The 12,410-nt window shown below is 31.9% G+C and overlaps 1 protein-coding gene across 1 annotated transcript; it reads left to right on the top strand.

Annotated features, from left to right (window-relative positions):
* The first annotated feature begins 7,459 nt into the window (after positions 1 to 7,459).
* On the top strand, positions 7,460 to 12,410 carry LOC11426425 (uncharacterized). The gene is made up of 6 exons (XM_003606440.4): positions 7,460 to 8,040; positions 8,977 to 9,168; positions 9,283 to 9,519; positions 10,046 to 10,263; positions 10,714 to 10,965; positions 11,741 to 12,410. Exons 1-6 carry the CDS (start codon positions 7,749 to 7,751, stop codon positions 12,017 to 12,019), a joined length of 1,470 nt encoding a protein of 489 aa, XP_003606488.1. The 5' UTR covers positions 7,460 to 7,748; the 3' UTR covers positions 12,020 to 12,410.

Below are 12,410 nucleotides of genomic sequence, written 5' to 3'. Positions count from 1 at the left end.
TAGAGGATTTGGTAACGACTTATGGTGGTTTAATCTCAGCCACACATGTGTATTGTCATGATAAAACATCAGCCACACATTTGGGTCTTATTGTTTGGGCTCGAAACATAGTAGAAACAAATCAGGCCCAACAATTATATTATAGACTTTGAAATTCTGAATTGTATTTTGTGATTATTACTACTATAAGTCTACATAAATCTGAATTATAATAATTCATTATATGATAAATTGGAATATTTTATATAAATGATCAATAATATATTAGTTACATGATTTTTGTTTACTTTTACGTTTATTTGAAATATACTAAATTATTATGTTGGTCAATTTTCATATTAAGTACCATCATAAGCCTAACTTTGATCTTAGAAAGTTATTTGTTCATGAAAGCAAAGAATTATTGTAGGTTGCCCAATATTTTGTTTAAAAGAATACTACCATATTTGTAATCATTTATAATGTAATAATTCTTTTTTGGTGGTGGCTAGAGTTTGAACCCCGAACCTTACATATATTATGCATTGTCCATACCAACTGAGCTATGCTCATGAGGAGGACATAATTATAATAATGGGGAAAACAATCAATTAATATACTTTAAGTCATAGAGTGTCGTAGAATAATGACTATTATTTATTAAAAAATAAATGACATTTACAAAGAACTTGATTACTTTACAACCTTTGTACAATAAAACTATGTAACCTAGTTGACTACAACAATAAAACCATTAAGGTTGATGTAGATTGACTTGAAGTAGCCTGAGGTCTCCATTTCTTTGTATATTCTTCCCAATAATCAAGTCTCTCATCAAGTAATTAAACTAATGGTCATTATCAATTCAAAAAAAATAAAATAATGTCTCAAACAAAAAACATATAACACAAATAAATAGACTTGAACATCCATACCTTGTGCAGAATCCAAGTTATTGCATATCTCCTTTAGCAATAAGTCCAGCTATAGTTCCTTGGAAAATCTGAAAAAACATGGAATCTCTGTTAGTATAAGTATAAAAGTCCAATATCCAAATAAATATATATAAAATAATGAGCAATACATTATTAAATAATATTTCTATCCCTACTAATGATAATAAAATGCAACTTAATGAAAAATAACAATAAACATAATGAATGATTAAGATAGATAAAGTCAAAGTGATATTTAATATTACATCCCCATTACAATACCAAAATAAAATATTGCTAAAGTGCCGAAGCATTACAACTTAACCAAAAAACATCAAGACTTTTGTCACTTAAGATATATTAGACCAATAGTTCTTGAATTCAAAATACAACACCTAAAGGGAACTAATTATTTATTGAGAAGATCTTCTAAATCTTCTCAATCTTGATACTCCTCCTAAGCAGCTTCTTAAAAGGAACATTCATGTCATCATCCTCATTGGTGAGAGATGCCCTTTTGTTGGATGAAGTTGTAGCAGCTGAGGGGGTTATCTCTTGGCAATCAGACAATTAGGTCTAAATTTAACTCTAAAAAAGACTACAAAATGCACATGTTTGACAACATCGGAAGCAGATTCAACAACCTTAGCAAGCTTTAGTTGGATCTTCTGAACAAGTTCAGTTAATTGGATTGAATCCTAAGGTATATTAGGTATACAGGACATCAGAACATCAATCAAGTGCTTATAATGTAAAAGAAGAACAATTTTCAAACCCTCACCTGAGATAAAAGACTGAATTCTCCAATGTGCATCTTTTACTTGCCCTTATCCATCAACACACTTGATGAGACACTTTCCTGATCAATACAAACACATAAAATCATCTATAAGAGTAGGAAACCAATTTATTTACTACAAATAAAAAAAATTAGTGAAAATATGTCCTGGTATGGGAAAAAGCATATATCATCGTACATTAGTTAGTTTGGAGAATGAATCATCTTCCTTGTCCCACTTTGAGCTGAATTCGTTGATGATAGCGGGGTCAATGCATATTTTACGCACACGAAAAGACTACTCAAAATGTGGACTAAACTCTGCCTTGGTTTCCACTTTGAATAGAAATGTTTTCCCCATAAGTGCAGCAAGTTCATGTGCCATTTGACCCTCCTGGATAGCCTACCAAACAAACATACCATATAATTATAAAGCAGTCATGCATAATTAATAACAAAACTACAACTGTAAAGTCCATTAAAACTTAATAATTATCATTCCATGCTCAGCAAGGAGATCAACACAACTCTTATTAAAGAGTGAAGAGCATTCTCTGTTAAAGATTATCAGGTTGCACAATCGCTATGGTCAATTTCTCTGACACTCAAGCAGTACCTAAAACCTAAAACAAAATTTTAAAATGAGTTATAGATTATGCCTACATTATGCATATCTAATGTGAAACAAAATTAAACACAAAAAATTAAGATTATGCAAAATTACCTAGGAAACACCTTTTTAACGTGCTTATCACTTTTCACAGAAGAACATAGATAAATCTGATATGACAGCCTTGGAACACACACATGCAGTGTACCAAAAGTTTTCCTTGTTGACAACTCTCTTGATGGTACCAAGAACAACAAAGACAGAATCCTACTAATAAAAAATTATTACTTATTAATTTTAAATGGGACTTGACTATGATTTAAACATAAAAGTCATTCACTTATAACCAAATAATGAAACTGGTTAAAGTCTTAAATAAAATGCTCATTTGAAGTTCAGTTGTTTATAAACAAAAACACAATAAGAAATGGCAGATATCATTGTTAAACCACATATGATTGTCTATAAATTATATTTTAAAAACTAAACTGATAGCAATAAGTTAAGGGAAATGTTAACTTGTGCCCTTAGGGCACATGTTAAGAATTCTACTAATAGAAATCATGTATTGGAAATTGTGTTAATTTATTGCTTAAAATGTTTAATATTAATTTTTTTCATTAAATTCTTACCATTAATGGAATGAAATTAATGTTTAACATGTGCATTAAGGGCACAAGTTAACATGACCTATAAGTTTATAACTCACAATAGAGTCATCCTTAAGGCTTTGCATGTTAGTTCTAGGAGTATTATATAAAAACCCGTCATTTGGGTCAACTTAGGGTTATGTAGCAGCTGTGTTAGAGTTAGTGGTAAGGATGTGTCATCTATTTCAGCCAGCCTAAGACAAAACATTAAATCTTATTAAAAATTACATCAATAAATGTAACTTATCGCAAACAACAAACAGATTTAATGAAATAAAAATTCACAGTCAAACTTAAGTATCATCATGCTTACACCATCAGCACATGTTGGGTTGAACATAACTCGTGTACAATTCAAACAATTCTGGACATGAAGCTTATCTATAATGATAAGGAAATGAATGATATCAACTTAAAGTGTTCATATTAAAAGTTTAAAAAAAAAAAAACATTGACAAAAATACATTGTTAGCTTTAACAATGAAATAACATTTATATTATGACTCTTACCTTGAAAGTGTTTAGCTTTAACAAGTAGAATAATGACAATGGCATTCTGGATATCCCCACTTGCAATGAAATTGTTCAAATCATCGACATAATTATCAAACAAAGTACATTGAACCTTATTCCTTATATAAAAAAACATCTTATATAAGTAACATAACCATAACTTCAACAAAAAAAAAAAAAAAAAGAGTTAGAACATTACCCTAGTAATTCCAACTCAATGACATTGAGCATGCAAGTGTTACACCCCTTTTGTATTTCCCTTCACTACCAACACCAGTCAAGATTCCACATAGATCTGAAATAAACATCAACCAAACAGTACTTAAAAAAACATAAAACACTATAAAATCAAAACACTCGTGATACTTCATAGAAATAGTGATGAAAAACTCATTGCTCATATACATAGCCCTGTTATGGTATTCTAAACAAATTGCTCAGATTGTTCGATTTGGTTATAACTCATGTTCCTTTTGTTATAGACGTCATGATCTATATAAAAAATAAAAAAAACATATAAAAAATAACCAGAAAATGCCAACACAGAGGAAATTCAATAAAAAGATTGTAGTTGTTTCAATAAAAAGATAAAGAGAATCGAAAATGAAGAAGCACCACCAATCAAAAACAAAAATATAAAAAGAATTAAAATTTTGGATATATATTGTTTTGTTACAACTTACAAAACATTAGTCCAAACAAATGGAAAAGTTTCTCGATCGGAAAACAACTTCATTGTTTTGTTTTGTTACGAATAAATGGAAATGTTTTGATTTATCTTAGAAAAATTGTTTCATTTAAATGTTATAAACTACAAAATCTTCACAATAAATTCATACAGATTAAAGTCACATTCAACCAAGGGTCCCATTTTTCCCAAATTTTTTTATTTCTAAAGGTTCAATTTAACTATAATAATTCAAGCAAATATATAGAAACTATAACAATGTTAAATAAAATAATATTTCAATTCAATTTCAATGTAATTTAGATGTATATTGATTTGTTACAACTTACGAAACATTATTTCAAACAAATGGACAGTTTCTCAATTATAAAACAACTTTATTGTTTTGTTTTGTTACATTTTATGAAAACTTTAAAGTTGATGAAGATCTTGAAGAAATCTAAACAAATTGAAAAAGTTTCTCAATTAAAAAACAACTTTGAAGTTTGGTTTCTCTCTTTTTTAGTATCCATTCTCTTCTGATTTTACATGTATATATAGTCTAAATTTAAGGCTAAGGATGGAAAAATACCAATTGTGTGATTAATACAGCTAACCAAACTTGTTGGTGTAATGGAGAACTTGTGTTTGTTTTGTAACATAAATGGATAAAAAAAATTTGTAAAGTAAGGTGGATTGATGCATCTACGTTCATCCATGTATCATTTTACGCAATCATATATCTTTCATTACGTCTTAAAGCAAAATCAATATCAAGGATTTGCTCCATATTTGTTACAATGCGGTTTTTCTACTATGTGTATGAGAAGTTACCTCACGGATAGAAATGAGGAGAAAGAGACGCGTGACGTGTTATTTATTACTCTCATAATAGTAGAGAAAGACAAAAAAAAATTGAATTACAATGAATTCATTATTGATAGATTTATCTGTACAAGAGTGAAGAAACTCAACTATGCTATTATTTAACACTAGTGTGTTTACCCCGCACGGGAAGAATTCTTTTTGAATCAAATTAAAAAACTATTGTATATTTCATATTTTTAAAATGTGTAAAATTTGACGTAAAATTTTAAGAGTATACAATATACATGATAAAGAAGACATAAAAACTAATGTTCATACTAATCTCCTCTTTTTACTTGTTACAACTTACGAAACACTATCTCAAACAAATGGAAAGTTTCTCAATTAAAAAACAACCTTATTGTTTTATTTTGTTACATTTTATGAAAACTTTAAAGTTTGAGGTTGATGAAGATCTTGGAGAAATCTACATAAATTAGAAAAGTTTCTCAATTAAAAAACAACTTTAAAGTCTGATTTCTCTCTTTTTCAGTATCCATTCTCTTATGATTTTACTTTTATATATAGTCCAAACTTAAGGTTAAGGATCGAAAAAAATATCAATTGTGTGATTAACACAGCTAACCAAATTTGTTGGTGTAATGGAGAACTTGTGTTTGTTTTGTAACATTAATGGATTAAAAAAATATAAGAAGTTGGAAAATAAGGTGGATTGATGCATCTACGTTCATCCATGTATCATTTTACGCAATCATATATCTTTCATTACGTCTTAAAGCAAATATTTTCAAAATTGTAGACAATTAATACATCATATATATATATATATATATATATATATATATATATATGATGTATCAAGATTTAGAGGACTTTTATTGTGAGAGATGAGAGGGTTAAATCTTGTCCATTAGATTAATATCAACGGTCAGTAGGAATTTATAACATTTGTGGTCCTTTTGTATGTGAGCATTTTTCTTCCCCCCTTATTCCAGTTCCCCTTCGTCTCTTTTCACGACAGAACACTTTCCCCTTCTTCTTCTTCTTCTCTCTGTAAGAGAAAATACACAATTTAATGAAGAACCCAAAATTATTTTACTCTCACAAATGATCCAACTACCTTTGTTTTTCAAATAATTTTATGTCTCATTTGCTCTCTACTTGTTTCATGTTTTGATTGATGATAATTTGATAATGAATGGTGAATTTTAAAGTTAAATAATGAACAATAAAAAAACATCATCACATCTTCTCTGGATTGATTGAAAACGAGTGGTTCATTCTTAAATACTGAAAAATTAGAGAAAGATTATAGTATGTATCATTTCTCAAGAACTGGAAAAATCTAATTGAAAAGAAAAAAAAAAAAGACTACATTAAATCATCACGGGAGGTAGAAGAAGAAAGACATATTTTTTATTTTATTTTTTTACATAATGAAGAAAGGAAACGACACAAAAGAAAGAGGGCCAGAAAAGATTAAGCTGCAGTTATTAAAATTAAATATCATGGAAAGGATTTATCCAATGGTCAAGATTTAACCCTCTCATCTCTTATTATTAAAATGTCCTCTCACTTGATACACCATATATATAGTGAGAATGAGTTTGTTATATGAGAATGTGAGAATGATTTATCAACTCTTCGATTAAAATGAATGGTCAAGATTAAAATTTCTAATCTAAATAACACATGTATCTTTTCACACTCAATCACCGAAACCTATCGTGTTGGTGGGTTGGGGAAGAAGGTTTGTTGGAGAAGAAGAGACATTGGACAAGTTTAGGAGATAGGGTATGAAGAAGCACATTGTTATTTTAATTAAGACATTTAATCTGGACCATTCAGTTTAATCTAATAGTTGATAAATCATTCTCACATAATAAACTCATTTTCACTAGATATGTCATATATATATATATATATATATATAGAGAGAGAGAGAGAGAGAGAGAGAGAGAGAGAGAGAGAGAGATCCATTGACTTCAAGAGTAAGTCTAAATACTTACTCCAAATCTTGACCATTCATTTTAATAATAATTAATGGTTGTGATTAATTCATAATAATTGTTATAGTGGGATGTTTTTAACTCATTTCAAGTCCACTGCAATCCTGACAAATTACAATAATCGTTTCTTTATTCTTCTCTCTCTCAACCCTAATATATTATTAATGTGGTTCCATTCCATTGGATACACTCCAAATTGGGTGGAATGGAAAATTGAAGGAATGATTGGTATTGGATGGAATGAGTTCCATCACACTCCATTCCATTCCATCCTTTTTTTACAAAACCAAACAATGGAATGTGGCTCCATCCCACTGCATTCTATTTCATTCCATTCCACCATTCACCACCAATCCAAATATAGCCTAAAGATTAAGGACAATGACAACGTGGAAATTGTAGGTAATGACAAAACGGTTGAGAAAAAGAATAGACTATTCCTCAATGGTAGAAGGTCTCCATCACCAAAACCCATTCTTATTCTCATTTTTTCTTCACTCACTCACCACCTTTTCTACTACTCCATTTTCTTTTGGTCCCATTTCTTAATTTCTTTGTCCCTATTTCAAATTTACACCCCAACACACAACCACTCAATTTTCAAAACAAAAACACAATTTTCTCTTTCTCCAACTCATAAAATAAAAATCACAACTTTCCTCAACCTAAATCTACACTTGTCTCTTTCTACTTCTTCACATTCTTCAATCATTCCTCATTAAAAAAATGTGTACTATATTTCTGTGATCCCAACAAGTTCCAGAAAATTCAACTTCATCATGAATCAAAGAGAGTTGATACGTTTCAAGATATGTGTAAGAGAGTTCATGATTGGGGTTTCGGAATTAACTGTGGAATTCTTAAAAGGTTGCAGAGACATAGTGAAACAAAGCTTAGTCAATGAAGATTCAATCATTGTTAAGAAATTTGGAAAGATTGGGAAGAGAGTAAGAAAACCTTGTGAGAAATTGTTGAACAAATTGAGTTACTTTAATGAGTATTTGCCAGAAGATAAAGACCCACTTCATGCTTGGTTTGTCATTTTGTTCGTTTCTTTACTTGCTTTCTCAGGTTAATTTCAATGACCCATGTTTCTTTTTTTGGGTGTTTATAGTTAAATATCATAAAAATTTAATCTTTTTACTTTTTTTCAAGTTGTGGATTCTTAATTTATGTTATAATTGAGTTCAATTTGCATTTCTTGATGATGGGTTTTTGTGTTAGGAATAGGTTAATGTATGTATGGTTTTAAATTGTGGTTGTTGTTATGCTGCATATCTTGATATTGTCACAAAATGGGGTTGCGATTGCGGTTGCGTTGTGGCTGCAATTGCAGACTGTAGTGTAGAACTAAGAATGTAGGTTATAAATTGACGTCGTAATCGTATTCCTATGTTTAACTTCAATGCCACACATGTTTCCTTTTTAGAGGGGTTTATGAATAAATTTCATAAAAAATTAATCTTTTAATTTTTTTAAAGTTGTGGATTTGTAATTAATGTTATGCTTGAATTCAATTTACCTACCCTGATGTTGAGGGATTGTACTAGGAATAGGTCAATGTAGGCATGGTTCTAAATTGCGGCCGTGGTTGCAATTATGCTGCAAATTAGAGCAAAATGCAGATAAATGAGGCCCAAATTGTAGTTGTGATGCCGTAGTGAAGACCTCCAAAAAATTTATATTGCAGCCACAGTTGCAGTCGCAGACTGTAATTTAAAACTGTGAATGTACGTTTTAAATTGAGGCTGCCCCGCCCCTGTCTGACTTTAGTGGTTGATCTAGCTTCAATTGCATTCACGTTGTGGTCGTGGAGACATTACAAATAGAGTCAGTCTAGGTTGTCGTAGACCATTTTCTGAAAGCCTAACTCTCAGTGTTTTATGCTGGAATGCTAGAAAGATTTCTTGTATTGTAGTTTTTAGGTGGTTTGATCGTTTATGTTGTATGTGTTATAGTTGGTCTGCTCAATACCTGGTTGATATGATTTGATTGATTTATTTGCAGCTTTGTATGTAAACTTTGAGCATGATCAATCTGCCCCACTTGAGAAGAAAGTATTTTTACATCCTGTTAGTGCTACCCGCATTATGCTTCCGGATGGAAGATACATGGCATACAAGGAGCAAGGTGTTTCGGCTGACAGAGCTAGATTTTCGATTATTGCTCCTCATACTTTCCTTTCCTCTCGGCTTGCAGGTTGTTTGAACTTTAAAGCTTCAATTGTATGCTTTAAAGTTTTTGTTTTCACTCTTACTTTGAACTTTGAAGCATTGTTGAATATTTTGATTTTGAATTTGTGTTTGAAATTAGGAATTCCTGGTGTTAAAGATTCACTGATGGAAGAGTTTGGCATTCACTTGATTACTTATGATCTGCCTGGTTTTGGTGAGAGCGATCCTCATCCCAAACGAAATCTGGAATCGTCAGCAGTAGATATGTCGTTTTTAGCTGATGCTCTTGGTGTTGACAAGTTTTGGATCATTGGTTACTCAAGTGGAAGCAAGCATGCTTGGGCTGCACTTAGATACATACCTGATAGACTTGCAGGTATTAATAGTTCTTTTTTCGTCTTATAACTATATTTTGTTTTTTATTTACTTACATGCAACTTTTAACTTGACAAAATTTGGAACTTTCATAGTCACTCTTCTGTTCACTTACCTTTTGAATAACATCTATAATGCTCATATGTTTTAGTGTACTTCATTAAATTTAGTTTAGGACTTCTGCTCTTTTTTCGTAACTAAAACACACGTATAACATGTTTAGAGTGTGTTAACGGTAAGTATGTATATAAATGTTGAATAGTATATATGTCTCACATCAATAGAACAGGTTTTTTCAGTGAGAATAAGCATGTGTCTGGTGTTTGACACATGCCAGTGTCTGACACTAACACGACACCGACACATGTGGTTACATTCAATCACTTCTATTTTCTCAATTTATTACCGGTCTCTACATGTCAGTATCGTGTCGTGTCTGGTGTCCGTGTATATTTCAGTGCTTCATACATGCTAGTGTGCCAAACAACATATAATTGATCTGTCAGATGTTGTGCATTAACTTTCAGGTGCTGCCATGTTTGCCCCCATGGTGAACCCATATGATCCTTTGATGACAAACGAAGAGAGACGAAGAACCTGGAACAAATGGACGCGAAAAAGAAAATTGATGTACTTCTTAGCTCGAAGCTTTCCTAGACTTCTTGCTTTCTTCTATCAGCAAAGTTTCTTATCAGGGAAGCATGGTCAGATTGACAGGTGGCTGTCTTTATCTCTTGGAAAGAGGGTAAGGAAGCCTTGCTTATCTCTTTATTGTCTTAGTCAACACGTCCATATATGGCTTCTACCATTCTGCATTTCTATCTATGTACACTTCATGTCTATCGCGATTAACCCTGGTTAGATGGATGCTGATAAGAATATATGGAAGATAAATGCCTAATGCCGAACAATTTTTTTGGCATACTCAGATATGATTCATCTCTGCTCCGGCTTTGCTCAAATATCAAATTTAAAAGCATAAATTATTGTTACTATTATTGAACTTATTGTTATCAGCAATAAGACATTTTAAACATGCATTGAAATTACAGAACCCAACTCACTGGTTTAGCTAATTACGAGTAATGTAAAATCTGTGTTTCCAAAAGTTGGTTCGAAGGGCATAGGCTATCCCAAGAGTTTTAAATATTTTACTTGTACATCGTCTCATGGAAGATCCCGTTGCCTTTTTCAGGACAAAGCACTGATGGAAGATCCAATCTATGAGGATTTCTGGCAAAGGGATGTGGAAGAATCAATTAGGCAAGGAAATGCAAAACCCTTTGTGGAGGAAGCTGCTTTGCAGGTCTCGAATTGGGGTTTCAGCCTTTTAGACCTCAAGTTGCAGAAACGAAAATACAAAAGGAATGTGCTTAATTGGCTTAAGGCAATGTTCACTGAAACTCAGGAGTATACAGGCTTTCTCGGTCCAATACACATATGGCAAGTGAGTGCATCTCTGTTTTGATCCTTCTGCATGCATTTTCATAACCTAACCAATTTTAACACAAATCAGCAATGACAATGTGCTAAATTGCAAATATGAAAATATTAGCTTTTATAGGGTATACTGTAAGTAATTTGCATAAAATCGTTACTGATATACATATAGAACTTACTAGACAAATACTACACTACATTCCTTGAGTTACTTTTTTGCAACTCCAATTTTTAAACTCGTTTTAGACCTATCATATTTCTCTCTTCTTATTCCATAAATTCGCTCATTACCATCTCCTTCCCCTTCCCTCAGCGGTGTAAAATTATTTTAAGTTCTCGTAGGTAAGTAAGAAGCATACAGCTCAATTGAGGATCTCGATTCTCTGCTGTCAGGGAATCCCTGGTCACGCCGTTAGCAAGCCTGGACAGTCCTATTAAGATTGGACGGTTAAAATTTTGACTTAATTCTTTATTAAATATCTTCAAATCTGATTTACCGAGCTTAAATCAGACGGTCTACATTTGGTGTCAACGTGACTATTAAGATTTCTTTACTACAAAGAATCTGGAACCCTCTATAGCTCACGCACATGAAAGAAAACATCGAGCAGTTGAATACAGTTAAACCAATAAACAAGATGGTCTAGATTTGCTGTCTACGTGACTATACAGATTTCGTGATCGTAAAGAATCTGGATCCCTCTATGTTTGTTTGTATGCTCTAATTCAATTTGCTTTCTGGGATTGAAAATATAAACTTATTGCAGTACAATTGTTGACAGGGAATGGACGACAAAGTGGTTCCCCCATCAATGACTGATTTTGTGCATCGCGTACTACCTGGAGCTGCAGTACACAAACTCCCATATGAAGGCCACTTCACATATATCTACTTTTGTGATGAATGCCACAGACAGATATTTACTACACTTTTCGGAACCCCGCAAGGCCCTCTCAGCCTCGACATTTCTTTAGAAGTAGATCCAATTACCCTAGAAGCCAATGTTGAACTTGAACAGCAAGAAGTAGTAGCAAGTAGTGGTGATTATGCCACTGATTAGAAGTACACACAACATGATAAAATGCTATTTGTTTTTCCCGTTTTTCTGGCCAACATCATCACAAATTATATGATGTGTATATACAAATATAGTCAAAGCTTCATCTCTAACGGAGCCTCAAATGAAAGAAAATAAAATTGATGTTTCTTCCCCTATTTTTGGGCTTTTGAACTAGTCTGATATGATACAACAATTGGGGTTCATATGAGATTCTGAACCATTTGATTAAAAAATGATTTAGTGCATATATTTTTGTTTTCTTTGTTATGATGAGAATTGAGAGAAATTGTGTAGTTAATGTAGGATTTTTGTTCTTGGAGCTATGACTGTAGCAATTGTTACAGCAGAGTTATCATTATGACTGCAATGAATAATATCATGATACCCCCCA

Source organism: Medicago truncatula, chromosome 4 (assembly GCF_003473485.1).
Source record: "Medicago truncatula cultivar Jemalong A17 chromosome 4, MtrunA17r5.0-ANR, whole genome shotgun sequence".
In the NCBI taxonomy this organism is placed as follows: domain Eukaryota; kingdom Viridiplantae; phylum Streptophyta; class Magnoliopsida; order Fabales; family Fabaceae; genus Medicago; species Medicago truncatula.
The sequence above is the reverse complement of the archived record's forward strand: the minus strand, read 5'-3'. Positions and strand labels throughout refer to the sequence as shown.

What these genes read in the sequence shown, in the direction of transcription:
- LOC11426425 (XM_003606440.4), top strand. Translation starts at nt 7,749, where the DNA reads ATGAATCAAAGAGAGTTGATACGTTTCAAGATATGTGTAAGAGAGTTC. An exon ending in TTCTTTACTTGCTTTCTCAG is followed by an intron (nt 8,041 to 8,976) that starts GTTAATTTCAAT and finishes ATTTATTTGCAG; the next exon opens with CTTTGTATGTAAACTTTGAG. An exon ending in CCTTTCCTCTCGGCTTGCAG is followed by an intron (nt 9,169 to 9,282) that starts GTTGTTTGAACT and finishes GTTTGAAATTAG; the next exon opens with GAATTCCTGGTGTTAAAGAT.